Source organism: Saimiri boliviensis, chromosome 12 (genome assembly GCF_048565385.1).
Source record: "Saimiri boliviensis isolate mSaiBol1 chromosome 12, mSaiBol1.pri, whole genome shotgun sequence".
NCBI lineage: Eukaryota > Metazoa > Chordata > Mammalia > Primates > Cebidae > Saimiri > Saimiri boliviensis.
The window spans coordinates 86,358,138-86,385,928 of NC_133460.1; the positions used below are offsets into that span (position 1 = coordinate 86,358,138).

The 27,791-nt window shown below is 50.6% G+C and overlaps 3 protein-coding genes across 6 annotated transcripts in view; all 3 read right to left on the reverse strand.

Moving 5' to 3' along the window:
* Positions 1–1,451: 1,451 nt before the first annotated feature.
* Positions 1,452–7,432, reverse strand: FGF8 (fibroblast growth factor 8). 4 transcript variants are annotated; one of them, XM_039465257.2, is made up of 6 exons: positions 7,196–7,432; positions 7,067–7,103; positions 6,460–6,546; positions 6,062–6,242; positions 2,774–2,880; positions 1,452–1,940 (listed from the first exon to the last, which is right to left on the reverse strand). In XM_039465257.2, the coding sequence occupies exons 1-6, from the start codon at positions 7,225–7,227 to the stop codon at positions 1,650–1,652; spliced, it is 735 nt and encodes a 244-aa protein (XP_039321191.1). In that variant the 5' UTR covers positions 7,228–7,432; the 3' UTR covers positions 1,452–1,649. The 4 variants fall into 4 exon arrangements, with proteins under 4 accessions (XP_039321191.1, XP_039321194.1, XP_039321193.1 ...); XM_039465258.2 differs by having other exon boundaries at positions 1,474–1,940; positions 6,062–6,209; XM_039465260.2 differs by lacking the exon at positions 6,460–6,546 and having other exon boundaries at positions 6,062–6,209.
* A 5,198-nt stretch (positions 7,433–12,630) lies between these two features.
* NPM3 (nucleophosmin/nucleoplasmin 3) lies at positions 12,631–14,707 on the reverse strand. Its single transcript, XM_039465255.2, has 6 exons — positions 14,533–14,707; positions 14,141–14,226; positions 13,779–13,898; positions 13,564–13,657; positions 13,029–13,156; positions 12,631–12,934 (listed from the first exon to the last, which is right to left on the reverse strand). The coding sequence occupies exons 1-5, from the start codon at positions 14,648–14,650 to the stop codon at positions 13,038–13,040; spliced, it is 537 nt and encodes a 178-aa protein (XP_039321189.2). The 5' UTR covers positions 14,651–14,707; the 3' UTR covers positions 12,631–12,934; positions 13,029–13,037.
* A 921-nt stretch (positions 14,708–15,628) lies between these two features.
* Positions 15,629–27,791, reverse strand: part of OGA (O-GlcNAcase) — a 35,586-nt gene continuing 23,423 nt past the window's right edge. Inside the window, exons 11-16 of the mRNA XM_003922263.4 lie at positions 26,980–27,065; positions 25,908–26,012; positions 24,294–24,379; positions 23,839–24,031; positions 21,109–21,268; positions 15,629–17,749 (exon numbers count right to left, since the gene is read on the reverse strand). Coding sequence (XP_003922312.2) covers positions 17,613–17,749; positions 21,109–21,268; positions 23,839–24,031; positions 24,294–24,379; positions 25,908–26,012; positions 26,980–27,065 — 767 coding nt within the window. The 3' untranslated portion in view covers positions 15,629–17,612. The remainder of the gene's footprint in view (positions 17,750–21,108; positions 21,269–23,838; positions 24,032–24,293; positions 24,380–25,907; positions 26,013–26,979; positions 27,066–27,791) is intronic.

Sequence of the window (27,791 nt, forward strand, 5' to 3'; positions counted from 1 at the left end):
ACGAGAGGTGGATGGACAGGCCAGTCTCTCTGCTGCCAAGCTTCCCACTGAGCCTTGAAATTCCCAATCCCCCAGGGTGGGCTAAGCCTGGGACTTGGGCCTAAAACTCTGGGTTCTCCCTACCCCAGGAGATGCCAATGGACAGAGCCCTAGAGGAATGAGGTTTCCGGACTGGCCCAGTAGCTGGGCTGTGGGATCAGCCCAGGGCACCGATAAGGAAGGCCGCAGGAGCAGCTGCAATGGGGGCCTCAGTGATGAAGGCTGGGCCTGCTCTGCGCTCAGGAGACTGCCACGGGGCCTGGGCTCTCCCTCAGTGCGTTGGGACAGCAGTCCATAGGCAAACACACTCCTGCACCCTCGCTCATTCCCTTCTCGGTCCACACCAGGACCTGCTCCACCCCTCCCGCGGCAGTCCTCCCTCCGTCCCTCCCTTCCAAGTCCACTCGCCATGTGGCCTGCTGCTTCTCCCCAAGGTCATGACTGCCTTTAGTCCTGGGCTGGGCCTAAGAGCTTCCCTTCTGGTCCCAGCTCCTCTCCTCTGAGGTGGGCAGCCTCTTCTTGGAAGACAGTCCCCTGGGCCCTTCCGCACAAGTGCGCTCCATGCATTCTGCCCACAGCTATCTCACCAGATCACCCAAGGTTAACCCTTGTTCCATGTCACAATCGTCAACACCAGTCTTGGCGGTCCTCCTCCAATACGCCCCTACCTTGGATCCTGCTCTTTTCTTTCATTTTCTGGAGGCTGATTCTCAGAAAGAACCAGTTCTGGAGTGTCTAACCTGCCTCCCTCATGGACCTAGGCACCCAGAGAGGCGTTGTTTGGAAAAGGATTAAATCCACGACTACAGCTTCTGTCCTAGCCATTATTTCTGGCCCTGAAGTGGCCTGGGGATGTGTTAGCAATGATCCCTGTGAAGTGCTAGGAGGTCCATGTCTGAAAGCTCCAAGGACTAGCTAACAGCCTCTTGTCCCTTTCCCTGCTTCTGTCCTTGCAGGAAAACCCCTCGAGTGACAGTGATGGGGACGGGTGACAGGCATGGGTCCTTAGGCTGGAGGGAGTCTGCGATCAGAGCTGGTGCCTGGTTATCTGCGTTTCCCAGCCACCCACCAGCTGGGGCCAGGTTGGAGGAAGGGGCGGCCCCGGGCAGGACTCACTCTCCAGCACACATTTTTAATATGCAAGTTAAATAACTATTTCAATCATTTAATAGCAGCCAGTCTGATACCCACTTCTGGAAGTACTGGCCTGCGTCACAGTCCTTTCCTTCCTGCCCCACCTGGGGGTGCAGTGGAGTCCCTGGCTGCCCAGCCAGCTGGCCCTGCAGGTGCTGGGGCCTCAGCAGCACAGGCTAGAGAAAGCCCCCTGTACCCCCCGAACCCCCAGCCGGAATCCCAGTCTAGCCCACCGATGGGGCTTTCTGAGAGTTAAGAAGACAGACACCACAGCCAAGTGGAATACAAAAATAGAGCCTCTCTTTTGTTTAAAAAAAAAAAAAAAAACAACAACAGCAAAAACCCAACAGCAAACAATATCCACAACCGGAACCCAGGGCTCCCCCAGCCCCACCCCGGCCTGCAGCAGCACAGGGCTCCTCTGGCTTGAGTTTTGGGTGCCCACGGTCTGGCGCTGGGGGAGGGCCAGGCAGCACCTATCGGGGCTCGGGGGCCCAAGTCCTCTGGCTGCCACGCAGGCTGCGTGTGAAGGGCGGGTAGTTGAGGAACTCGAAGCGCAGGCTCTGCTCGGTGGTGTGGTGGCCTCGGGGCAGCCGCTTCATGAAGTGGACCTCGCGCTGGTGCTGCCTCGTCTTGGAGCCCTTGCGGGGCCGGCCCTTGCGGGTGAAGGCCATGTACCAGCCCTCGTACTTGGCGTTCTGCAGGGCGGTGTAGTTGTTCTCCAGCACAATCTCCGTGAAGACGCAGTCCTTGCCTTTGCCGTTGCTCTGCAGGTAGGGGAGCCAGACACCACGTTACAGAGCCCACCCCCTCCTGCAGAGGCAGAGGGCGAGCGGCCCCAGACAGCAGGTGGGCACCCCAGCAGATGGCGAGGTGGGCAGGAGCCGCAGCCCCACCCCCTGCCCGGGCACCCGCTCTCTAATCCCTCACAACCCGCAGCCCACCCGGCAACTTCCTGTCCTCCCAGGCAGCAGTGACACATGGTTGTCTACGGAGGGGCTGGGCCCCAACTCACAGAAGCAGAGAGAGGGGCCCAGAGCCTGCCTGCTCTGGCCTCCTGCCCACCAGTCTGGCCACCCGTCTCCCCACCTGCCCCTCTCATCCCCTCAGGACTCTGGCTCCCTGGCCCCAGGGCAGCCACCCTATGGGGGAGGGGAGGCATGGGAGGAGACGCTGAGACCCCAGCCCCAGAAGCCCAGGAAGCGGGGCGCTCGAGGCTGGAGAGGAGCCGTGACTAATGGGGCCATTTTAGAGCTTGGCCGAGGGGCCGGGCGTGCGGCTTACTGAACATTCCAAATGCTGGTACCATGTAATTGGACATAATAGCAAAGCAATTTGGTGATTTGTTAAAAAGATATATGGAATTTACCAAACCCCCCCCCCAGCCCCTTCTCTAGCCTTCGTTCTTCCTCCTTTGCCTTTTATAGCTTTTCATCTCTCGCCCTCACCCCCGCACCCCATCATGAGGTAACCCCAAGACAGCCCTGTGTCCCTCTGGCCACCTTGTTGGGATCAGAGCACAGGACTATCCTGGAGGAGTCCAGCCAGCCCAAGCTGCCCCCCAGGTGCCGCGAACCACACCTGCCTGCCAGGGCCTCACCTTGGCAATCAGTTTCCCCTTCTTGTTCATGCAGATGTAGAGGCCTGTCTCGGCTCCTCGGACTCGAACTCTGCTTCCAAAGGTGTCCGTCTCTACGATGAGCTTTGCTGTCAGAGAAGGTAGGAGGATGGTTATTGGCAGATCCCTGACCCCAGCTGGCCCACACGCTTGTCACAGCCCAGCAGCAACTGCTCCAAAGAGCAGGAACCCAAAACATGGACTTCAGCTCCAGCCCAGCTACTACCATGCTGTACAACCCAGAGAAAGGGCAAGGTGATTTTCTGGACCTCAGGCCCCACCCCTGGGTTTACAGAGGGCAGTGGATGGGATCATGGTTTCCAAACCGGGTTCTCAAGAGAGGTCTTGGGACCATCAGATTGAAAAAGCTAAAGTGCTATTCTTTCCACCCTCTTTTTACACCAGACAGTGATGTCTCTTAGATTGAGGCTCCAAGTAAAATTTAATTTGATCAGAGTTCCACGGCTAATCAAAAGATCTCCGAGGAGCCTTCCACCTCCGAATATTATGTGCAGATGCCTCACAGGTCATTACAGACATCTGGGTACAGTGGCGACCTCCAGTCCCAAGGCCAAAGATGAAAGCATTCTCTCCTGTTCCTGCCAGTTTGGGTTCTAACTCATAGCTTCGGCCACCCCCCAGGCCCTGAACCCCGCCAGGCTCTGCTCTACTGAGAACGTGCTAGGGGTGGAGACAGCTCCCCCTAAACACACGGCCCAAAGCAGGCTGGTTTCCCAGAACCTCAGACACGTGCCAGGAGGATCCTGCCTCTTCCCTGTGGCTTCCCAGTCACAAGGGTCCCCGGCCCCAGTGTCCAGAAATCAACAACTCAATCGTGTTTTCTCTCTTTTCTCTTTCAGCCTCATCATAGCTGGGCTTCTCACCCCAGTGACCAAATACCTTCTGTGGGTGAGGAGGACGAAGAACTGGGCCACTAGCCTCTTAGTCTGGAGGTCGGGAAGCAAGGCTGAATTCTGTGCCTCCTTCCCCACTCCCTTCCCTTTAGACAGCCAACTTGTCACAGAAGCCTGTCCCGTTCACCTAGCTGTGCAAACCTCTCTTAGAGGCTGTCCCCAAGAAAGTAATGAGGCGGACTCTACTGTTTGGGAAGGGGCAGAGGTGCTGGCTTTCCTGCCCTCCCTGTCACAGAGCCTAGCCTCTCCACTCCTTGAGAAAGCAGTTCTGCAACTTAGCCTGCATTGACACATGGTACCTCCTGTCCCTGAAACCCATGGCAAAGGGGTTGGGGACACTGCGGTCAGCAAGGCAGCCATCACTGCCCAGCCTGTAACTCCCCCCCACCCTTCACATAGACGCTATGCTGGGACCCATTGGCCAAGCCCCCAGTCTGGCCCCAAGTCAGCAGGGGAAATGCAGCTGTCACCTCCCTGCCCGCCCACCTCCTCCTGGACCTAGCCAGTCTCATCCCTCTCCTGCGTTGCCTTGCACAGCAAGAAGCGGCTATTTTTAAGGGCCAGCCAGGAAGGCTGCTGACTGGAGAAGGAGTGAGAGGATGCCACTCTGGGGAATTCTGGCCAGATGCGGCAGGCAGGGGTGAAGGAGGTGCCTCTGTGTCCTCCTTCATCCTGCAGCAGGTGAAGAAGCCATTGAGACCTCTCTGCTGTTCTCCCAAGACTCCTCCTGTCCTGGCCGAATGCCCTGAGCCTCTGTTCTTAGGGCCTCCAGCGCCTATGCTGCCATGGGGCAGGGACTAGGGAAGGTGGGAAACCTCCTGTATGGCCCAGGAGAGAAACGGGCATCAGACTTCCTCTGATGTCTGAAGACAAATTCCCCCACACCAGCATGTGTTCTGCTTCCCTCCCCAAAATCCAAGGATGCTGGGCCATTTGCTCTGAGAGAGCAAACCCTGGAAGAGCCAGGCATTCGCTCCCTCTCCTTGGAAGCTGAGAAGGGCAGCAAGCAGCCAGTTTGGAGGGACAAAGGGACGGTAGGGTTGCTCTGCCAGCCCAGCAGGGAAGCTCGGCCACCGGGCAGGCTGCCCCCACCCCCACCCCAGAGAGCCCCCTCTCTCCCGGGTCGGTGGAATCTGCTCCGATCTGGGGAGCTGGGGCCGCAGTTTACGGCAGCTCTCCCGACTGGGCTTTTGGAAAGCTTAACATTTTCAAACCTATTCTTCCACCCCAGTGACAGATTTATCCCAGGAAAATTATGCCTCCTCCTCCAGCTTTGAAGGGAAGTCAGCTACGTCGATGCAGAAAAAATGCAGCGAGACATAGTCGATCCCCCAAACTGGCTCAAGAAGAGGAGAAAGTATTCAGGAAATGTTAAAAAAGGTGAAAGTAAGAAGAGTTTTAATCGCTCTGCCAGACGCGGGGGTCTCTCCAGAGATTCAGAGAGAACAATCTTGAACCTCTTTTTTAACATTTACAGACTTGAAACTCCTTTCAAACTCCACATCTGAAAAAAAGCTCGTTCTTTTTCTGTTTTATATCATTCTTCATTTTTCTTCTTAGCTCTTAAAATGCTTCACCTTTTTATTACATTTTAATAGAGTCTTCCCCTCTCCTTTCATGCTTGTTTAACGTGGTCATTATTTAAAGGTTTTTAAACTCACAATAATCGCTCTCTAAAAACAACACCAGCCGCCCAGAGGGCTTGCTTTTCTCCTGGTACATCCAGGACTCTGGAAATTGGCCCTGTTTCAAGGCAGGAATATTGAATGTTTTAGAAATCAATCAGTCCTCGGCCTCCCTGCCGGCAGTAGCTCCCCGCACTTGCCACCCCACAGGGAGCCAGGAGTCCTGCCCCAGCCCCCTGGGTTCCTGGGAGAGTGGAGCAGAGAGAGTCCTGTTCCAAGCCCAGTCCCCACGTGTAATTGACCCTTCTGATCAAAGTATTTAAAGGTTCCCAGCAACCCCCTTTTCCACATGGGAGAGTTGAGGGGATTTTTCTCCCTTCTCTTTCCCACTCTCCTTTTGTGGGCCCTGGCGACATATCCTCTTTCAAGAGCTTCCCTTAAACCTGGGCCCCCTCCCCCGAACCCCTTGCCTCCACCTGCAGCTGGGGAGGAGTGTATGAAGCAGGGAGGCATAAAGGGGGAGATTCCTAGATTCATTCATTTGCTGGGCAGGATAGGGGCACCTGTGGCCAAGTACTACTCCCCAATGCCCCTTCCCCAGCTGACCCTCAAGACACCTTTCTGCCTTAACTCCTTCCCTTCTGGGCTGGGGACCCCACAGGCCTCTGGCCAGTGCAGTTGGGGAAGTCCAGGCGCCGCGCATGCCACAGGCGACCTTCAGCGTGCCTTACCGAAGGGGTCGCCGTCCTCTGCCATGGCGTTGATGCGCTTGTTGGCCAGGACCTGCACGTGCTTCCCGCTGGTGCGGCTGTAGAGCTGGTAGGTCCGGATGAGGCGGCGGCTGAGCTGATCCGTCACCAGGCTCTGCTCCCTCACATGCTGTGTAAAATTAGGTGAGGACTGAACAGTTACCTTTAGGAAATTGAAAAATACACAACACTCCATTATAATGCTACTCCGCCCAGGGGCCCCAGGGGCCCCATCACCCTGCGTCCCCCTCACTGCCCCAAGCCGCCAGCAGGTCCTAGGGGTTCCCCCAACATGCCAGCCCAGGCCACCATCCCCCACCCAGACAAGTCGGGCAGACCCAGCCCAGGATAAACGAGCCCCGGGGAGAAGCTGGACCCACCTGTTGGGAGACACCCTGGGGCTCCCGGCCAGCCTGGAACAGGGAAGCGAGCTCCCTGCCCAGCGCAGGGCCCCTGCCGGGGCCTTCCTAGAGGAGCAGGGCGCTTTTAAGTAGGGAGGCAGCGCTTCCCGACCCCTGACATTTATAAAGACAAATTTACGGAGCAAATGTTGAGAATGCGGGGGACCTGGGCACCCGATCATTGGGCCAAGCCGGTCACAGACTCCCACGAGGGACGCGGAGAGAGTCTCTGCTGCAGTCACCCAGCTTCCCCTGACATCGAACATCCATCCCCTGGTCCCGGCTGCCCCCTTCCTCGGCGGCCCGGTGTTCCCTATGCCCCAGCCGGCGAGGATTTGCGGGGACAGTGCTGGGCTCCGAGACCTGCGCTCCTATCCGGGCCACTCATTCGCTGTGTGACCTCAGGCAGGGCGCTACCTCTCTGTGCCTCAGCTCCCTCCTCAGGGTGGGTCGGGGCTGGGTTTCTAAGGTGCTCTCAGCCCTCCCGCGCCGGCTACAGGGTCAGTCCCGGTGCCCCCGCCCGGCCCTGCCCACCCCGGTCTCCTGCCGGCCCGCCCGGCCCCCGCCTCCTCGCAGCGCTCCTCACCTGGGCTTGCAGGCAGAGGACCAGCAAGTGCAACAGCCTGTGGGAGACAAAAGCGGGCGGGAGAGAGAGGCGCGGGTGAGGCGAGGGGCGCGGCGGGCGGGCGGCGGGGCAGGGCGGCGCGGTACTCACAGGCAGCTCAGCGCGGAGCGGGGGCTGCCCATGGCGCGCGGCCCCGGGGCACCGAGAGCCCGGCGGGATCACGCCGTCCCGCTGGGGGACGCGCGGAGCGGGGCGCGGGCGGAGAGGGTGCGGGTGCCGGAGGCCGGCGGCGATCGCGACGCGGCTCCGCCGGTCCCGTGGAACGTCGTGCTCGCCGCGCCGCGCCGAGTCGTTGTGCGCCGCTGCCGGAGCCGGTGGCCGCAGGCTGCTCGGGAGCCGGAGCGGGCGGGAGGGTCACGGGCCGACGGGGTGGGTGGGGAGGTGGGAGGGCGGGGAGGGGTGGGGGCGGGGGGCGCCGCACCGGGCGCGAGGGGGGAGCGCCGGGCAGGCGGCGGGAGCCCGCAGCCCCCGGCTGGGAACTGGGGCCTGGACGCAGCCCGGGGCGGGGGCGGGGCGGCCGGGGCGGGGCGGCCGACGGGTCCAGGATTGGGGGTCTGGGCTAGGGGAGGGGTCTGGGGACCCGCGGGAGGGGAGGGGGCGGCCGGTCTGGGCGCCTCCCCCTATCCCCGGCCTGCCCCCCGCGAGCTCTGGGGGCCCTGACGCGCGGGCATGGGGGCGACTGGTGCTTCGGGCTCTGCGGGTCCGGGAGACCCTGGGCCGGGGCTTCCCCGACCGCCCGGAGCGCCCGAGTCCGGAGGGGCTGGGTCTTCTGCCTCGGGGCCCGGCCGCTCCATCCCCCCTTCTACGCCTTGGTCTCAGAGCCACCTACTGTGTGTCCTGCCAGGCCAGCCTGCTAGGAGCGCCGCTAACCGTGCGGTGAAGGGATGCGCACCCGGCCCTGGCACTGTGCGTGACAGTGCCACCTGGACCCCGCTCCCCTGTTTCGGCCGCTTGCCCCGTCCTGCCGGTCTCCCCAGTCTCAGTCTCCGGAGGAGGCCCTGGGAGCCAGAAATGCCTCCCCCCCACCGCCGCCGACTCCATTATCACCATCACCCCTTCCCCTGTGCCCCTCACCACACACATACAGTAGCCTGAAGCTTGAGGGGCACCCGGAGCCACTGTGTGGAAGAGGGAGCCAGGAGGTGCCTGGCAGGACCCACTGTCCCCCTACCCCAGCAGGCAGCAGGGGCAAAACTAACTGTTCTCAGCAGCTTTTCCTGGGGGAAGGGACTTCGATGGAGGCCACCCAGCCCTTTCCCCCTCAAAGCCCCATTCATTTTTCATTTCACAGGTATTTACACATCTACTGTATTCTAGGCAGGGGCTGGTCAGCTGGGCCTGGGTCAGAGGAGAAGGTAGGCACTTGTCTAAGCCTTTCCCAGCCCCTCATCTCCTGGCTTCCCCCCTGAGGTTTCTGGAAACCCTGAGCCCCCACACTGCTTCTGTGGGAGCAACCTGGGTGGGCAGAGGGTGTCTTGGGACGGGTATCCTGTGAGGAGCAGGTGATGCCCTACCAGGCTGTTGCCCTTACCCACAACTTACCCTTCCCCACTGACCCTCCATGTCCCTGGGGGTAGGGCTGGAGGGTTTGATGTGGGTCCAGCGAGCCAGTAGGCCAAAGGGAGCAGGCAGCCCTAGTCCAGCGGCACAACCAGACCCTGCCTCCCTGCCCCCGTTCCATGTCCCACTTTTCCCGGGGCCCCATCTTTTCTGACTCCTAGACATCTATGCAAACACTGAGCAATGGAGAGATGAGAAAAGACTTAGAGGGTGTGTTCCAAGATCTTATCCCTCCTCAGAGAAGTAGGCTTCCTGGGCACACTTGCCATCTAAGGAGTCTCTGTTCAGCGGGTTCTTGCCCACACAGACCTTGTGGCAAGAGTCATGTCTTACAGGCTCAGAAATCACGGCTCGTGGCACAATGCTGGATAGAATTGTTCTGCAGTTAAGAGTTCACTGAATGAATGAATGAATGAATGAATGAATGAATGAATGAATAAACGAGTGATGGGGAAAGTGGCTGAGCATTTAGACTTCAGCTCATTTGCAGCTTCTCCAGGAACACCTGCCTTCACCTTCTCCCAACAGATTATCATCAGCAGCACCACGAGTTATAAGCACTTGTATTGGCTACAGCCTTGGCAGGCACTGTCTCCTTGGAAGCTCATGGGAAGGTGAGCCCGTGAGGCAGAAGTAAATCAGGTGGGCTCAAGTGGCCACAGCCCAAGCCAGCCCTTGCCTTCCCTGTGTTCTGTGCAAGGCCTGAGTCACAATTCCTTGAGTGTCTATTTCCCTCTCTGCACTGCTTCAAGAGGGCAATGGCGATGTCTGCTGGTGGTCTTACCCTCATCCCTGTACACAGCAGCCCTCAACCATGTTTAGTTGTGAATATGATGAACAAACGAATGAATGGAGAGATAGAAGGGGACAGGCACTTCCTGTGAGAAACAGGCTTTCTCTCACCATGGACTCTGAACATCAGTGTGATGAGCAAAGCAGGGAGTAGGCCCCAGGCAGGGGTGAGGGTGACCCACCCCCAACAGTGTGTGCATGTTCCTGGGGTCACAGCCAGAGGATCACCTTCCCCTCCCTGGAATGGGGATGGGGGCAGAGCCCCTGGCAGAGACCAGCATTCAGCTCCGGTTGTGGAGCCCCCAGAAGATTCTGAGAGCCCTGGGCTGAGCCTCAATGGTCTTCAGCCACCTCCTTTCTCTGCCCCAGAGGAGATGGGTGTCCTGGGATCTGAAGGGTCAGAGGTCAAGTTTCAGTCCTGTCCCAGCCTCTGCCAGGAAGCCTGTGCTGGACCAGGATTGCTTTACATTTGGATTTGGAAACCCTCCTGAGAAGTGGACCGTCACCTACTTCGTTGAAATTCTTCTCATCTCCCCAAAAGTCCCTATCTGTGGGGGAAAGGAGCAGATGGGGACACTCCGGGAGCAAGCACCTGGCTCGGCTCGGGCACACCCGTGACTGACAGATGCAAATGTCCCGCCCGGCTCCCGCAGGCCGCTCCCTCCCTTTCTGGCTCGCTCGACTCCCAGCCAGCTCCCTCCCTCCTTTATCTTATCAAAGCCCGGTAATTACAATTGCTATTTTGTTTCCTCGAATCTGCAATCAGAGCTCCTGGGCCCAGATGAGGGAGCGCCTGTCAACCTGATCGCTGAGTGACAGCCCGGCCACCTTTCCCGGCCGCCCCCACACTCCGAAAACACAAACACACACACGCACAGACACACACTCCCTCGCCTGCAAACACAAACACACACTCCTAGCCAACACAAACGGCCCCTCTCCGCAGACACGCCCTCGCCGGGTCCCAGACACACTCTTTCAGCCTATTTCCAAACGCACCCCTCGATCCCAGCCCAGCCCCTGGCCCCTCGAATCCACACCCGCCGGGAACCGCAGCAGACTCCGACGCGCGCTTCCTGCGCCGGGCGTTCAAAGCGCCGCGGACTCACTGCTGACCGTTCAAATGCAAATCGCCGAGACTACGTTAAGCACTTCGGCCGCTGTCTGGAAGTCGTCCCCTTCGGCCCCTCAATAGGAGCCTGCCCTTCCTCCAGCGGTTGGCAACTCGGGCATATGCCTTCATCCCCCAGCGCCCGGAGACCACAGTGAGCCAGCAGCGCTCCTACTGTGCATTGAAGGGCAAAGAAGGGGGCTCGAGGAGGGAGTAGGGGGAGAGAGGAAAAAAACCATGCCTAGCTGCTCCGCGGGGCGCCCCAACCGGCCGAGAAACTCCTGGGCCTAGAGGCTGATGTGGATTGGGCCCCCACTGCGGACAGGAGCGTGCTCGGCGCCGGCCCGCACCCACCAGGACACCGGCCCGGAAAACTGGCGAGGAATGCAAGGAGCGATCAGTGGCATCGCGGGGGGGGGTGGGTGGGGTTAATATTGGGGCGGGGCCGCGCAGGGGGTAGATGGGTCAGCTAGGGAGGCCTCTCCGGAGAGCTAACTCTGCGAGGCACTCAGCCAATTTCCCGCACCTCCTGCCAAGCACGTGCGGAGGACTTTGTGAGCCTGAAGCCAAGAGAAGGAAGGGAAAAAGGACGGCCGCGGCCCGACTCCACGCTCCAACTCTAGTCCTTCGAATGAATGAATGAACGTACGCACACATACACGCAAGCTTCAGTGGCATTCCCCGGCCTTCGGCTCAAGATTCGGCCGCCCAGAGAGCACTGGCAGGACCCGAAATTCCCGGCGCCACGGCGCCCTCCCGGAGACTCTAGAGAGGGCGGGAGGAGCGGTACGGCCGCTAGCGGCTTCAACCTCACCCGCCAGAGGGCGCCAGCCCCGCCTTCACTCTCCCTGCCGACCGCGCGCCGCAGCGAGCCCCATGGTTCCCAGCCAGGCCGCTCCTCCGCCGGGCTCCCCAGGGAAGCATTTTCAGCAGAATCCCCCTGGAGCGGAGAAGGGCGCCTGCGACCCAGATCACCGCAACACAGACGGGCGTCGTCTCCCTTTGTCCTCAACTTGAGGAAGGAGGTTGAGGGTTGGACCCTAGTTCCTTCCTCACCACGGGCTGGGAGAGAACCTCCTTCTCTAGGGGTGCGCTGAAGAGCGTACGGTCGGTACTGCGGATGCACGGTCTTCAAAACTGACCACACCTGCCCCAGAACCACCAGCCCACGAGATCCTGGGGTCCCTCCCCCTTGCCCAGAGGCTGGGGGTGGGAGTTGGCCCGACCCCCACCAGACCCTGTTCTCTGTCCATCCTCAGCTTGTCTGGCCCCAGGCTGACTGGGGTGGCAACGTTTTCTGTTTGTTTGTTTGTTTGTGGGCACTGACAACCCTCCCACACCCCCACCAACACAGCTGCTGAACTGCTGACCCCAGAGCTGGTCACACACACATCCTCAAACCAGGTGTGTCCCTTCTTCCTGGCACAAAGGCAGCCAAATGCCAGAATTACCGGATTCCAGGTGCCAGAGACCCTCAAACCTGGAGGTGTGTGGGAGACAAGAACCCTAGTCCAGGAGGCCAATTCCCAGGGGCCCCTTTCTGCCCCCATATGCCAGGCCACCCGGATTCTGGTTTCCCTGTCACCCAATCTGGCCGGTCCCCTCCATCTGGCCCCTGGAGTCAGGTTTCTAAGGGCCCAGCCCTGCTCAGAGACAGCCTGCAAGGCTCAAAGGAGGAGTGAAGCCTGGTCCCGCCCTGCCCTCACTGGCCCTCTCTGGGCCGGAGCCCCTCATGGGGCTAGGGACGCACATTCCTCAGGCTGCCTAAGCCTGCTTATCTGCCCCCTGCCCATCAGCCTGAGTGCTGACAGAGGCCCAGACCCCTTGTTTGGACGCTGATAACCTCCTGCGATGGCCCTCCCCCACCTGCAGGGATGGGAACGGGCTGAGTGTCGGGAGGTCCCCTTCCAGCAAGGCGACAGGGGCCCAGCTCTGAAGGTAGAGGATCCCACAGTTCTCCACCCTCCTACAGGCCCAGGGCCACCCTGGGTGCTGCCACAGTGCCACCTGGCGGTCCCTAGGGAAACATCACCCAGCAAAGGAAGAAGTCACACAAGAGCTGCAAAAATCCCACACCACTTTATTTCAACCTTTATCCAAAAATGTAAAAAGTGTTAAAAATGTGTAGTTCTGAGCTTCAGGCACCAACCTCCAATCCTCACAGGCAGGTGGGAAGAGAGGGCCCAGGCATGGCTGTCAGACCAGAAAACCAAGGTCCTGCGGAGCACCAGCCCTCTCTTAGCACCAATGCCCAAGTCCCTCCCACCCAAACCCCACCCAAGCTCTCTTTAAGGAAGAAACGTTTACAATTCTTGAAACTCGTTGGGGAACAGGGTGCATGGCGGTGCCTGGCGCATGGAACTGACCTGAGAAGACCAAACAAGGAATCAGCATCTAGGCCCTCACCCGCTTCTCCTGCCCCTTCCCAGAGCCTACAGGGCACTCTTCCCCCCAACTCACCGAGGAGGACTAGGGCTTGCCCCTCTGCTTTTTGGCAGGAAGGATGGGGCACAGCTCAGCTTCCTCCTCCTCACTGTCCTCTTCCTCTTTCTCGATCTCCTCCTCAGAAACATCATTGCTCATCGTCACTGGTGGACACACAAGCAGTAGAGGGAGGGAGTGTTAAGACCAGACCCTTTCACACTGCATGCCATTTCTTCATGCCCTGTGGTGCTAGGCTTGCAGGGCCCCTGACCTCCCAGTGCTTATGGGCTAGGTAGGAAGAACCTCAGACCCTAAACTGGGTCACAAAGAGCCAAAGGAGTCCCCATCACTGGAGCGGGAGAAGCCCGGCCATGTTCCGTGGAGAAGGTAGGCTTGAGTAGACAGAAAGGGGAGGGAGCGTCATGCACGGGGTACAGCTGGGAGGGCATGCAGGCCTGTATGGGGCTGCACTGGGAGATGAGGCTGGAATGGGGCAGGAGTGCAGACTGTGGGGGAAGCTTGATGGGAGAGTCCACGGGAGGCAAAGGAGAGGGCCCTCCCCTCCGCTCACCAATCTGGTGCCGCCCAGTGATCCGCACAGGGCCAGAACCCGACTTCAGGCGGAAAGTTACAGGTGGTTGGAGCTGGAAATCATCCAGGCTGAGCTGGGAGGAAGAAAAGGATGAAGGGCCGGTCCACTCCTAGCCCACCCCGAACTGTGATCTGACGTCCTCAACCCCCTCACCACCACCACCACCACCACCAAGGCAGAGCTGGGGAACTCACCATGGGTTGGCAGGACAGCTTGAGGTTGGCCACAGGGACAGCGATCTCCTGATGATCATGGTTCCGGGCCACAACTTCTACCACATTACACTCGTCTTTGGCTCCCTCGGTCAGGCAGAGCTGGGAAGGGTACACAGGGCCTCAGGGTATCCTCAAGCGAGGATTGACACCACAAGTAAAGGCATCTACCCTGGCACCTGCCCAGCCTCAGAGGTCCCGTATAACCTGGCCAGGGGGAGCCGCCTATGCCAGGGGTCAGGCTAAGGAGGTGACTCCAAGTAAAAGGGGTTCGGGGTTTGGGTAGAGGCTCACTACAGCCTGACTGGGTTTATTCATTAAAACCCCGCTCCCCCGCCCCTCACCATGGTCAGTGCCAGCACGTGCTCTGCATCGTCCTCTTCCTCTACCTTAAAGGTGAAGGAGCGGGTGTGGCCGGAGAGCTCACAGCCTGGGAGAAATCACAGTGAGTATGCCTCAGCGTGTGTACGTGGGGGGTGTCACCAACCTACCGTCACGTGGACCCTTGGGCGGACGGACCTCGTTCCACCCCGGTCTCTTCTCTCAGGACACCTGGGGCGCTCGGACCTGGGCCCCGTCCAACACATCTGGGCAGGGATCTCGCCGCCCGCAGAGGCTCTGCGTGCGAGGCCCCCTCCTCGGGGAACAGAGCAGCAGCTCTCCGCCCACACCCACGCCGTGCAACCCTTCGCATTCCCGCCCCCGTACCACCCTCAGCCTCTCCCTTTCCCAATACCGAAGAAAAAACTGTCCATAGTGACTGGGGCCGGGACTCGCGTGCCCCCGACACCCCCGGCCCGCGTTCGGCTCTCCTGACTGAAAAACGCTAAGGCAGCTGCACTGCCGGCGGCCATGCTGAAAGGGCCTTCTTCCAACTCCGCCCCCGACACGCAAAAAGCCGGGGACCCTCGGTCAGTTCCGGCCCCGCCCATTAAAGGAGACGCTCAGTCCTGAAACAGAAAATGAACCGAGACCCCGCAATCCCTAACCGGAGCCCGCAGCTTCTGCTCAATTGTATCAAGACTGAAGAGAAATGAAGTTAACATCACAGAAAAATGGATTTGATATTGATGTTAACATCCTTGTTGGGAGACACTTCTTCCAACTCAGGGTAAGCTTTCGTTAAAGGAGGCAGATATAAAAATGTAAACCCTTCCTACGCCTCCTCGCAGCAAAGGCGGGGTTCAGGGCAGTGCTTTTCTGCTACAATCAAAGGAAATGCAGATTGTCTTTGCCTCAAGAGAGCCAAGAATTTCCATCCCAACCCTTCTGTCCTCTCATAAATCTCTCCTAGATAAAGCTTCCTGCTCTAATGACCCTGCAACTTGCTATGCTTATCACTGAGCCTTAGCTGCTGGCACTTGCCAGCAGACGACTAGTTAGCTTATGTGTTGCTGTTCCTGGCTGACCCACGGTTTTTGAGCTTATCATTCCAAATCAGCCAGGAGTATCTGCGAAATGGATTATTTTCTGTCAGTTTACGCTACTCGTGCATCTTTCACCTTTTAACCATCAGGCCACTGTATGCGCTCTATCCTATTAGATGGCAAAAGCTCAAACTAGAAGCCCTGTTTCACACCCAGGTTTTAACTGTGGCTAGAGGGTGGAGTGGCTTGGCTAAGAACTAGTCTACTTTCCTTAGCTCTTGCCTTAAGGAAAATCTGGAAGTCTTTTGCTGGTGATGGGAGGTAGGGGAGGGCTGCCTTCAAGAGCCAGTCTCTTAACTTGGAACAGCTGTGGAGAGAAGGAATACTTGCTTGTAGGTGAGGCATGAAAGAGGAGAAAAGGTAGGGGGTAGACAGGAAGTAGGTTCACACAATACAACACAAGCATTCACTTCAAGTTTTATTTTACCTCTTGCATGGTCTTTTACAGTTCGTTTTCTACAGGAACTGAGCTCTGATCTAAACAATCAATAAAAATGTCATTCCAACCTTAATATTCATAACCAGGAAATAGCATAGCACTTCATGATCCTAGAGTGATGAAAGCAAACACCAGGGCATCTGTTTCAGTTAACACCTGTGACCAGACCAGTCAACAAGATTATCAGAAGCCAAGACAAAACCAAAAGCAAACTTGCTAAAAAATCCTGATTCTGTAAGGTTAACCCTGAAATCCTCCTGATAAAATGCTAGAATTGTCCACTAGTGTTAAAAGATGAGAAAACTGAGGAAAATTCAGCTGTCTTACTATCTAGTAGGGATTTTCCCTTCACCTCTAGCCCTCAAAAACGCAAACCTGTTTCCAACTTTACAACATACCACATCTATCAGCTAAAGATTTCTAACCTAAATGACTTCTCTTCTTTCTTCTCACCTATTTAGTGCATACTCAAAGGCCTTGGTTGGAAGTCACTAGGTACCACCAGATACAATCTTTAGGGCTCTCTCAAAGCCCATATTGGCGTTCTATGAAAAAAATTTTCAAGTTTGCTTCTCATTACCCCTCTTCCCTCACTCAGCTAAAAGTTAAACAGCTGATGCAAAACTGCAGAGAAGCAAGATAACAAAATACTGTTGAGTCTATGGAGAAATCAGCCAGCCATGATGAAAAAATGAGTCCTGCGGAAATTATCTGCCAGCTTCATGCTCAGAACCCTTAAAAACACCAAATCTAAATTAAAATACATGAAGCTTTCACAATCTGGTTAAAGGAAAAAGGTAACCGTAAATAACTGGTTAAAGTGTGCTCATTCTTTTAAAAATTAGATACAAACATGCAAGAATTAGACTCTGATTTTATAAAATCAGTAGTAACAGGTCTTGAGATTAAAGAACTGACCGAAGGGCAAATGGAACCAATCAGTCCCTGAACCCTACTTGACAGATGTCAAATCCAACATTTCACATGCTGACCTAGTATTGAGGTTTGTTTCCACAAGTAACTGCACTTTTCAACAGGTTAAGTCCTACAAAATTAGGCTCTCGTACCCCAAATGGTCATGGCCTAGGACTAGGTGGGAGGCACTTAAAAAATAATAGAACTTCAAAATGAACAAAAACAATCCCAAACCCAAAGTCAAAAGCAACGAAAATCTACTTTTCACTGATTTACATTATTCAAAGTGCCATTCTGAACCAACACCCTTCCATTTTTAGAGGAAAAAAATTTACAAAAACAGTAAACACAAAGAATAGTCAGGTTACAGCTAGTTTATATACAAAGAAATTTACAAGTTTGTCAATTGTAGGCTTTTGCCACAAACAAATGCACATTTGTCCCTACAAAGTACAACATGCCTGAACCAACAGTCATTACAGGAGAAAATTGGCCGTCGCTTTACAAAAAGCGTAACTGCCCCAAATTGAAATTACTCAGCTTAAACTAATGCCACAACCATCCCACTTGAAATCACTCCACCCTGACATCCCTGAAACCCACTTTCTCTCATCTTTGCCATGTCCTCAAAGACTGAGAGACATTTCACTCAATAAACCAAGGAGGATGACAGATGTTATTTTGATTACTCTCTAGTGAGAAATGCAACCACACTGGATGCAGAAAATAGTGCTGACTACATTTATTGAAGATTCTCTCCCTGTATAAACCCATGTAAAAGGTCTCAGCACCTAACACAAGACTCAAAAAGGAAGCCCACATCTCTCTCTCAAACAGAATTTGCCGCCATACTATCTTCTTCCAACCAGTGAGTAGTCTGAAAGTGTGATGGGTGAGTTTTACATAGTCTTCTTTGTTTCTAATCCAATTGGGTGATCTGTTGCCACTCCAGAGGGTGAACTGTGTGAAGACCTCAACTACCACCCACAAGGTGCAGTTAAGAGACTTTTGGACAGTTCACAGTGCCAATGAATGTCACAGGCTCCGACCAAGTATAACCACATCCTTTGGAAATCCTTCCATTTTTGCAATTTCAAAACAGCCTAACTTGCTGTAAAATTCCAGAATTCTTTTATCATCTGGTCTCACTTCACAGAAAGCTCCCCGGGAGCCTAGAAATAAAACAAATATTCAAAACATAAATAAGTCACTTAATTAGTGTAATTATGGATATAAAACTATAATCTTTGACATATTTAATATAAATAGGGGCTTGTCTATACCAGCTCTTACATTTCACATAATTTACAAAATTAGTGTTCAAAACATTAAATAAGTGGCTGAACACAGTGGGTCGTGCCTATAATCCTGGCACTCTAGAAGCTGAAGGGGGTGGATCACTTGAGGCCAGGAGTTCGAGACCAGTCTGGCCAACATGGCAAAACCTCATCTCTACTAAAACTTAAAAAGGCTCATGAGCCGGGGGTGGCGGCATGTACCTATAGTTCCAGCTACTTGGGAGGCTGAGGCCGGAGGATCACTTGAACCTGGAAGCTGGAGGTTGCAGTGAGCCAAGATCACATGACTGCACCACAGCCTAGGCAACAGAGCAAGAATCTACCTTAAAAAAAAAAAAAAAAAAAAAAAAAAAGGGGCCGGGCGTGGTGGCTCAAGCCCGTAATCCCAGCACTTTGGGAGGCCAAGGCGGGTGGATCACGAGGTCGAGAGAGCAAGACCATCCTGGTCAACATGGTGAAACCCTGTCTCTACTAAAAATACAAAAAATTAGCTGGGCATGGTGGCGAGTGCCTGTAATCCCAGCTACTCAGGAGGCCGAGGCAGGAGAATTGCCTGAACCCAGGAGGCGGAGGTTGTGGTGAGCCGAGATCGTGCCATTGCACTCCAGCCTGGGTAACAAGAGCGAAACTCCGTCTCAAAAAAAAAAAAAAAAAGCCTCCAAAAAACTCAATATGAGTGAAATTCTTCCCCAGAGGGAAATCTGCCAAGGAACAGGGTATAAGAAAACTCAATGCTGAAGTTCCTGGGTCTATAGAAAAAAAAATTTTTAATAAGAGTTAATAATTCCTTTTACATTGAGGAATGCAAAGGCTATCTCTTCAAAATATATAAAGTACCTTTCTTTTGTTATGCCAGCCAAAAGAAAAAAAAAAGTACCTTTCAGGGGTCCAGAGGACAGAACCTATTTGTGCCTATGTCACAAGGTATATATTTTTAAGACGTATCTCACCTCTCTGCATTGATTCATTTCCAAGTACAACACAAAAATGAACCTTTCTTCAGATAAAGTTATTTAAATTATTCCATAAAGGGGATGCCACTGACTCAAATGATATGAAAACACAACAATAAACTAGGTGCATTCTCATATACCAATCTTCTAATGAGGGGTTGACAAAGTACCCCTTTTTGTATGGCCCAAGAGCTAAAATTTATTTTTTATATTTTTAAAGGGTTTAAAAAAAAAAAAAAATGCAATAAAAAAAAAAATAAATAAAGGCCAGGCGCGGTGGCTCAAGCCTGTAATCCCAGCACTTTGGGAGGCCGAGGCAGGTGGATCACGAGGTCAAGAGATCGAGACCATCCTGGTCAACATGGTGAAACCCCGTCTCTACTAAAAATACAAAAAATTAGCTGGGCATGGTGGTGCGTGCCTGTAATCCCAGCTACTCAGGAGGCTGAGGCAGGAGAATTGCCTGAACCCAGGAGGCGGAGGTTGTGGTGAGCCGAGATCGTGCCATTGCACTCCAGCCTGGGTAACAAGAGCGAAACTCCGTCTCAAAAAAAAAAAAAAAAAGCCTCCAAAAAACTCAATATGAGTGAAATTCTTCCCCAGAGGGAAATCTGCCAAGGAACAGGGTATAAGAAAACTCAATGCTGAAGTTCCTGGGTCTATAGAAAAAAAAATTTTTAATAAGAGTTAATAATTCCTTTTACATTGAGGAATGCAAAGGCTATCTCTTCAAAATATATAAAGTACCTTTCTTTTGTTATGCCAGCCAAAAGAAAAAAAAAAGTACCTTTCAGGGGTCCAGAGGACAGAACCTATTTGTGCCTATGTCACAAGGTATATATTTTTAAGACGTATCTCACCTCTCTGCATTGATTCATTTCCAAGTACAACACAAAAATGAACCTTTCTTCAGATAAAGTTATTTAAATTATTCCATAAAGGGGATGCCACTGACTCAAATGATATGAAAACACAACAATAAACTAGGTGCATTCTCATATACCAATCTTCTAATGAGGGGTTGACAAAGTACCCCTTTTTGTATGGCCCAAGAGCTAAAATTTATTTTTTATATTTTTAAAGGGTTTAAAAAAAAAAAAAAATGCAATAAAAAAAAAAATAAATAAAGGCCAGGCGCGGTGGCTCAAGCCTGTAATCCCAGCACTTTGGGAGGCCGAGGCAGGTGGATCACGAGGTCAAGAGATCGAGACCATCCTGGTCAACATGGTGAAACCCCGTCTCTACTAAAAATACAAAAAATTAGCTGGGCATGGTGGTGCGTGCCTGTAATCCCAGCTACTCAGGAGGCTGAGGCAGGAGAATTGCCTGAACCCAGGAGGCGGAGGTTGCAGTGAGCCAAGATCGCACCATTGCACTCCAGCCTGGGTAAAAACTGCAAAACTCCGTGTCAAAAAAATAAAAAATAAAAAATAAAATTAAAAAATTTAAAAAAATAAAAAATAAAAAAATATGCAACAGAGACCACATGCAGCCAAACACTTACTTTACATAAAAAGTTTTCATACCACGAAAGTAAAGTGAAGTATTTCTGAAGGTTCAGCTTAGATAACAAACAAAAATATATTCTCCTGCCTCAGCCTCCTGAGTAGCTGAGATTATAGGTGAGTGCCACTACACCTGACTATTTTTTTTTTTTTTTTTTTTTGAGACAAGCCTTGCTGTGTTGCCTAGGCTGAAGTGCAGTGGCATGATCTTGGATCACTGCAACGTCTGCCTCTTGGGTTCATGCAATTCTGCAACCTCTGCCTCTTAAATTCAAGCAATTCTCCTGCCTCAGCCTCCCAATTAGCTGGGATTACAGGTGTGCACCACCACGGCCAGCTAATCTTTGTATTTCCAGTATAGACAAGGTTTCAGCATGTTGGTTGGTCAGGCTAGTCTCAAACTCCTGACCTTGTGATTTGCCTGCCTCAGCCTCCCAAAGTGCTGAGATTTACAGACGTGAATCAATACACCCAGCATTTTTTTTTTTTTTTTTAATTAAATAGAGATGGGGTCTCAGCTTTGTTGCCCAGGATGGTCTCAAACTCCTGGACTCAAGTAATCCTCCCAAAGTGCTAGGATTACAAGCATGAGCCACCAAGCCCAACCAGTATTTCTCAATTATTAATACACATGCAATTATTCACCACTGATTAAGAAACCAAATCATAAAAGGTGGGGAAAGGAGTATAAATTTACAATTCACTTCTTTCCTTTTATATCTTAGTTCTTTCCTTATCTTGCCCAACACCACCAACTCCACAAATATGTACTCACCATTAGCTTTCAGTGAAGACAGGAGGCAAGCCATCATGCTTTTGGCCACACTTGGGTCAGTTACTTTTTTGTGAATGTCCATCTTTATGAGAGAAGGGAAGTTGGCAAGGAAAGTTTCTGGCAATACTTCCTGTTCTTCATGGAAACTCAACATTATTTTCTGGAAAAAATGAGAATCTCTTGACTTTCACAATAGTTACCCATTATATATCTATACCCAACTACAGAACTTAGCAACACGAAAGCAGTATTTAATAACTCTTCCAGGAATTATCTAATAACTAGTATTTAATAACTCTTCCGGTGTGAGTATCACACGCAGGATTAATTATCTAGTAATTCTAGCTGAAGCACTTTCACTTTCTTTTTTAAAGACAGGATCTCCCCTTCTGTTGCCCAGGCTGGAGAGAGAAAGGCACTCTTCTCCCACATGTGCACACGTGTATGCTCCCTCTCTATACTGCCAAGGCTGGTCTTGAATTCCTGGGCTCAAGTGATCCTTCTGCTTCAGCCTCCTGAAGTGCTAAAATAACCCAGGTGTGTGCCACTGTGCCCAGCCAGCATTTTTACTTTTATGAAGTTCAGCTGCGCACAGTGGCTCACACCTGTAATCCCAGCACTTTGGGAGGCTGTGGCAGGCAAATCACGAGGTGAGGAGTTCAAGACCAGCCTGGCCAACATGGTGAAACCCTGTCTCTACTAAAAATACAAAAAATTAGTTGGCCGTAGTAGCAGGCACCTGTAACCCCAGGTACTCAGAAAGCTGAGACAGGAAAATGCTTGAACATGGGAGGCAGCTGTTGCAGTGAGTTGAGATCGCACCTTTGCACTCCAGCCCAGGCAACCGTGAGACTCTGTCTCAAAAAAAAAAAAAAAAAAAAAAAAAAGTTTGTCTAAATGCTAGGTGCTATTGAATCCTGGAACAGGAAAAGGACATTAGCAGAAAAACCGGTGGATAAAGTTTGGTGTTTGATTAATAGTAATGTACCAATGTTGGTTACTTAGACTTCACAAACACAGAAAATTGATGAGTAGTATACTGGAATTCCATTTTAACTCTGCAACTTTTCTGTAAATCTAAAATGATTTAAAATACATAAAATGTTTTAATGTATTCTTTACACAAAAATGTGAATGTACTACTACTGTACACTTACAAAAGTTAAGGTAAATTTTATGTTATGCATATTTTGCCACAATTTAAAAAAGGTTCTTATGCTAAAACGTGTCAGATGTGGAAGAGCAATAGGTCAGCAGCTCAATCAGCAGCATAGTGTTAATGTAATCCCAAGTAAGCAAGGCAACACCAAACCAGCCTTTTGTTACACAGCCATGTGACTAAGGGCAGAAGGTAAATAGAAACTATGAAAAAAATATGAATACTGTGCTGTGGTGGAGAGACGTAGAGAATATTAGAAAAGGAGAAGAGAAACAACATGGAAGAAAAATGTATTACAAGTAAGGGTCCAAATATCTTAAAACTATTTACTAGCACAGAAATTATCCTCAAGAAGGAACCATCTAAGAAATGCATATACTGGCCAGGTGCAGTGGCTCATGCTTGTAATCCTAGCACTATGGGAGGCTGACAGGGAAGATGGACTGCTTGAGTTCAGGAGTTGGAGACCAACCTGCGCAACATGGCAAAACCCCATCTCCACAAAAGAAAGTAAAAAAACTAGCTGGGGTGTGGCTGGCTCACATCTGTAGTCCCAGCTACTTGTGGGGCTGATGCAAGAGGATCACCTGAGCCCGGGAGGTCAAGGCTGCAGTGAGCCATGTTTATGCATTATTGTTTATGCCATTGCATTCCTGGGTGACAAGGTGAGACACTGTCTCACAACATATACTGATGTATAAACCAAAATAATCATCTAATGTGTTGGCCAGCATGGGGCACAGAACTTTTTGAGAGATTTAAGTTGGGACAGGACAAACTTAGTAAGAAGTGCTACCAAAAAGTAAGACCCTCAGGAGAAGCTCACTCTTATTTTTAAATCACAATGTAAGACACATTACTTAGAAGGCAAGTTATTAACCTTCTAACAACCAACCAAGTAGATTTAAATTACTTAAACTGTCCTGTGTACTCAACAGAAAGACGATAATCATCTTTTTTTTTCTCAGATGGAGTTTCGCTCTTTTTTGCCCAGGCTGGAGTGTAATGGTGCAATTTCAGCTCGCTGCAACCTCCACCTCCTGGGTTAAAGTGGTTCTCCTGCCTCAACCTCCCGAGTAGCTGGGATTACAGGTGCCTGCCACCATACCCAGCTAATTTTCTGTGGGTTTTTTAGTAGAGACAGAGGTTCACCACATTGGCCAGACTGGTCTCAAACTCATGACGTCAGGTGATGCATCTGCCTTGGCCTCCCCAAAGTGCTGGGAGTACAGGCATGAGCCATGGTGCCCAGCCAAGACCCTAATATCTTTTAAGTCTGAAGCTTTGAAACAATGAGGGAAAAAAATGTTCTTTAGTTATCTACATTGTGTTTTTACCTGAGGAAATATTACAAGAGTACTCCCAAATAAAAAACTGTCTCAGTATTGGGGGAACAGTGAAAAATGTCATGCTAAGAATAAGCCATAAGAATTCTTTCTGCAAGAATTTAGAAAGCACTGAGATGTTATAACGTATCTATGAACTTTTTCCATTATTCTAAGTACCATATTAAAAAACAACAACAAAATAAGACCATTACCATAGTATATTTCTTAACATCTGTGTATTACCTCAGCCTCAGAGAGTTCCTTGTCACCATTTGGCTTGGTATACTTCTCCTGCATGAAGGGGATCCAGGAAATTTTACATTTTTTAATAAAGGGGGTCACATCTACAGTGCCCAAGGCATAACCACATATGCCATCTTCATCTTCTAGGACAAAGCAGTAATCCAGGCTGAGGGAAAGCAGCCCTCCTACTAACCTGCTCCGAAGGAAAGAGACCACAGTAAATTTTTAAGCTGCTAATACAAAATTCAGATTTCAGTGATTCAAGACCCCTGTACTTGAATGAACTTACAGAAGCTACGTGTGGTGTAAGAGAAATTGGAAATGTACACATATTCAGATTTTACTAAAGCTAACGTAACATTTAAAATAAATTTATTTCCAGTCATCACCTCCCCTCAACCTGATAAGCCTGGCTATGGAAACTCTACTCCCAAATTCAAATACTCATCACATACTTGTCTCCAATAAGATCAGGCTGACTTTGAAAAGGTAAACCCACTCCATCGTCATACATTTCTCTGCAAATCTTGTACACGGATGCCTGAAAATACAATCTAGTTAAACAACACATCAAGAAAAACCGTAGCAGAATCTAAAATATAACTCAAAATTCAGTCTGGAGAAAGACTAACAAAATGGCCTATCGGAAATATCACCTCTTCTTGTAAAATAAAGATTTATTCATTGAGTCAGATTTGTAAAATCAGCAGAAAACAGCAAGGTTTTAGGAATACTAAGAATTGGCTTTTATAGGATGTTTTTTTTTGTTTTCTGAGACGGAGTCTTGCCCTGTCACCAGCCTGGAGTGCAGTGGTGTGATCTCAACTCATTGCAACCTCTACCACCTGGGTTCAAGGGATTCTCCTGCCTCAGCCTCCCAGGTAGCTGGGATTACAGGCGTGCGCCACCACACTCAGCTAATTTTTAAATTTTTAGTAGAGACAGAGTTTCACCATGTTGGTCAAGATGGTCGTGATCTCCTGACCTCGTGATCCGCGCGCCTCAGCCTCCCAAAGTACTGGGATTACAGGTGTGAGCCACCCCACTCAGCCTGCAGAGGATGATTTTTAAGAAACTGTGAATTCAAAGGGCAGCAAACCTTGAAGTATAGAGAGTCTCTTGACTTTCTATACATTAAGGATACTTCTAAAATGTTTAAACCTATTACTGTCTTTATTTTTTAATTTTTGAAATGGAGTCTCACTCTGTCTCCCAGGCTGTAGTGCACTGGCTCAATCTTGGCTCACTGTAACCTCCACCTCCCAGGTTCAAGTGATTCTCCTGCCTCTGCCTCCCAAGTAGCTAGGATTACAGGCATGCATCACCATGCCTGGCTAATTTTTTCAAAAAAAAAAAAAAAAAAAAAAAAAACATTTTTTTTTTGAGACAGTTTCACTTTGTCACCCAGACTGGAGTGCAATGGTGCGATCTCAGCTCATGCAACCTCCGTTTCCAGGGTTCAAGTGATTCTCCTGCCTCAGCCTCCAGAGTAGCTGGGATTATAGGCACCCGCCATGACACCTGGCCTTTTTTTTTTTTTTTTTTTTTTTTTTGCGTTTTTAGTAGAGATGGCACTTTAGCATGTTTGCCAGGCTGGTCTCGAACTCCTGCCCTCAGGTGATATGCCTGCCTCAGCCTCCCAAAGTGCTGAGATTACAGAAGGGAGCCACCGCACCTGGCCCTATTACTGTCTTTAAACAGTCTTTCTTTTTTACTTTAGCTGTCAACAGCCGTAGGTACTTCACAATTGAAAATTACTGAACACCAGTATTTCAGAGAAAATTACTCAAGGACAACACATAATTTAGACACATTAACTATTCTGTAACTACAACTCTCAATACATTTCATCTGATTTTCTCAAGGAAGAAATTAAAGAACTTGGCACAAGATGTTAGAAGTCTCCTTAGATTCTTCCTTAAATTTCTCTAGATACATTGAACGTTTTAGTGAACTTTCTCCATTTAAAGTTTGTAGTTTCAAGACAATTTTTCATTAGTGAGTTCAAATAGAAGTTGTAAGTGTGCACCATAACCATGTATCAAGTTGGTAGGTAAAGAGACAATTACCTCATCTTTAGGAAAATATGGTCTGATAGTATAAACTTTGGAGGTAGGAGTCAGTGGAGGTGGCTGAAAAAAGAGATCATTTGCCCCATCAATTGGCAGCAAACGCTGTGGGAAGGAAAAAAAAAAGGAGATGGATTAGTGTTGGGAAGGTATCCATTTCTTTAAATGAGTGTGCACTGCAGATTACCAACTTTATATATAAACTGGCTACTGCAGGCAGACCTAAAGAAGAGGGATGTACTATGCTTTACTAATATAAATACCTCTTTGCTGGGGGAGGGGAGTGCTTCTGAATAGAAATTACTCACTCTGAGTTACAGCTTTAGTAGCATATTAATGGAGATTTAAATTTACAGTAAAAACAAAAACAAAAACAAAAACAAACCTATTCCAATTATGACAAATCTACTTTTTTAAAAACCTATCTTAGATAGACCATCTCTCTACTATAAGATGGCAGAACAGAATGTCAGGAGGAGAGGTTTGGTCTGAAGAGGGTTATCTGTCCAGGAGAAGCTTTATCCCCAAAGCAATGCGCTTCAGTTTGCTGTGCGCAGCAGAGCACCTGTTGGGGGGAGAAAAGTAGAGCACCCAGAAAGTCCATGAACAACTTCAAACAGCAGAAAAAACTTCGTATTTTGTTCAAATTTTAATGGACATTCTTTCGAGCACATTATTGTTTATAAAATCATTGGATAAATATCCAAAAGCTCTTTCACCATTTGCATAATTACCATCTTTTGCTCATGGAGTTTCCACTGGCAGACAAGCATGCGCGCATTGTGCATTGCGGGCGCAGATTAAAATGCTGTGCGACCTGCAAAGAAACAATGTGAAGTGTATACCTAGAGCCGCTGCGCTTCGCAGGCGCGGGGGGGATTGGCAGCATCTCCTTCAGAAATTACTGTGAAAGAGGAGGAAAATTTGATTTAAAAATCCAGCTATGTAACTAAATTGAATTTGGGACTAGAAAGCCTTCGGCAGACCAATCCTTCCAGCCATCTGATGCGCAACATAAGGTTTCTCATAAAACAAAGAAAATGTCAATTCAGTTGTGAATTCATATTGATACCTGGAACTCTCCTGCTAGACCACCTCTAAAGGCCCAGGGTTCTTGGTCTCCAATTAAGAATTGTGCTGAAGAATGACTACGACACCCTGTTGAGATCAGATCCAAGCGGAGAACGTTACGAGAAAGGGGATTTCCTGGGGTCTCAAATGTCCAACAAACTGACAAACACTTCGTGGAAATAGCTCTCTAACAATAATCAGGGTTTCAGGGCAAGGCTGTGATAATAATTATTATTTTAAAAAATAGTAATGGCATTTCAATACTAATGTTCCTTCCTCCAACTAATGAATAATCAGCATTATAGTTCTACTCTGTAATTATCGGAAGGAAAGTAAATCCCAAGTTTGTCTGGGTCAACTTTATATATTCCCTAGATATAGTTACACAAATTAAGCCGGGTGCTTGCTCTGTCATAAAATTACAGTAACTATAAAATGAATGACAGATAATTAGACACTTTATTATTACAGCCCATGAAGGAATTAAACCTGTCTGAAGTCACATTTTACATTTTGAGGAAGGGTACAGGAAAGGGAAAAAGGGCGGGGAGGAGGATTAATCTTGTCAGAAAACTAAGGTCAGCAGAATAAAAGAAATTAAGTTGACAAAATGAAACAGTGAGAAAAATTTTTTTGGACAAAATCCAACATCAGACTTGGCTAATAATAATACCAGTCTGAAAGATTCTGAGAACTAAGGAGAGTCAACTGATGTTACTTTGTCCAGAGCTAAACATACTTTTCTTAAAAGTATGACAGTATCTGGTTCCTCTGACCAGCCATAATAATCTTTGCAATGCACTGACCATACAC

Excerpts from the sequence above, each read along its gene's own strand:
- NPM3 (XM_039465255.2), bottom strand. The coding sequence starts at position 14,650 with ATGGCCGCCGGCAGTGCAGCTGCCTTAGCGTTTTTCAGTCAGGAGAGC. Across the intron at positions 13,899-14,140 it reads ACGTGCTGGCACTGACCATG|CTCTGCCTGACCGAGGGAGC; the intron begins GTGAGGGGCGGG and ends TACCCTTCCCAG. Across the intron at positions 13,157-13,563 it reads CACTGGGCGGCACCAGATTG|TGACGATGAGCAATGATGTT; the intron begins GTGAGCGGAGGG and ends TGTGTCCACCAG.
- FGF8 (XM_039465257.2), bottom strand. The coding sequence starts at position 7,227 with ATGGGCAGCCCCCGCTCCGCGCTGAGCTGCCT. Across the intron at positions 6,547-7,066 it reads TCCTCTGCCTGCAAGCCCAG|GAAGGCCCCGGCAGGGGCCC; the intron begins GTGAGGAGCGCT and ends CTGCTCCTCTAG. Across the intron at positions 2,881-6,061 it reads AGAGGACGGCGACCCCTTCG|CAAAGCTCATCGTAGAGACG; the intron begins GTAAGGCACGCT and ends CTTCTCTGACAG.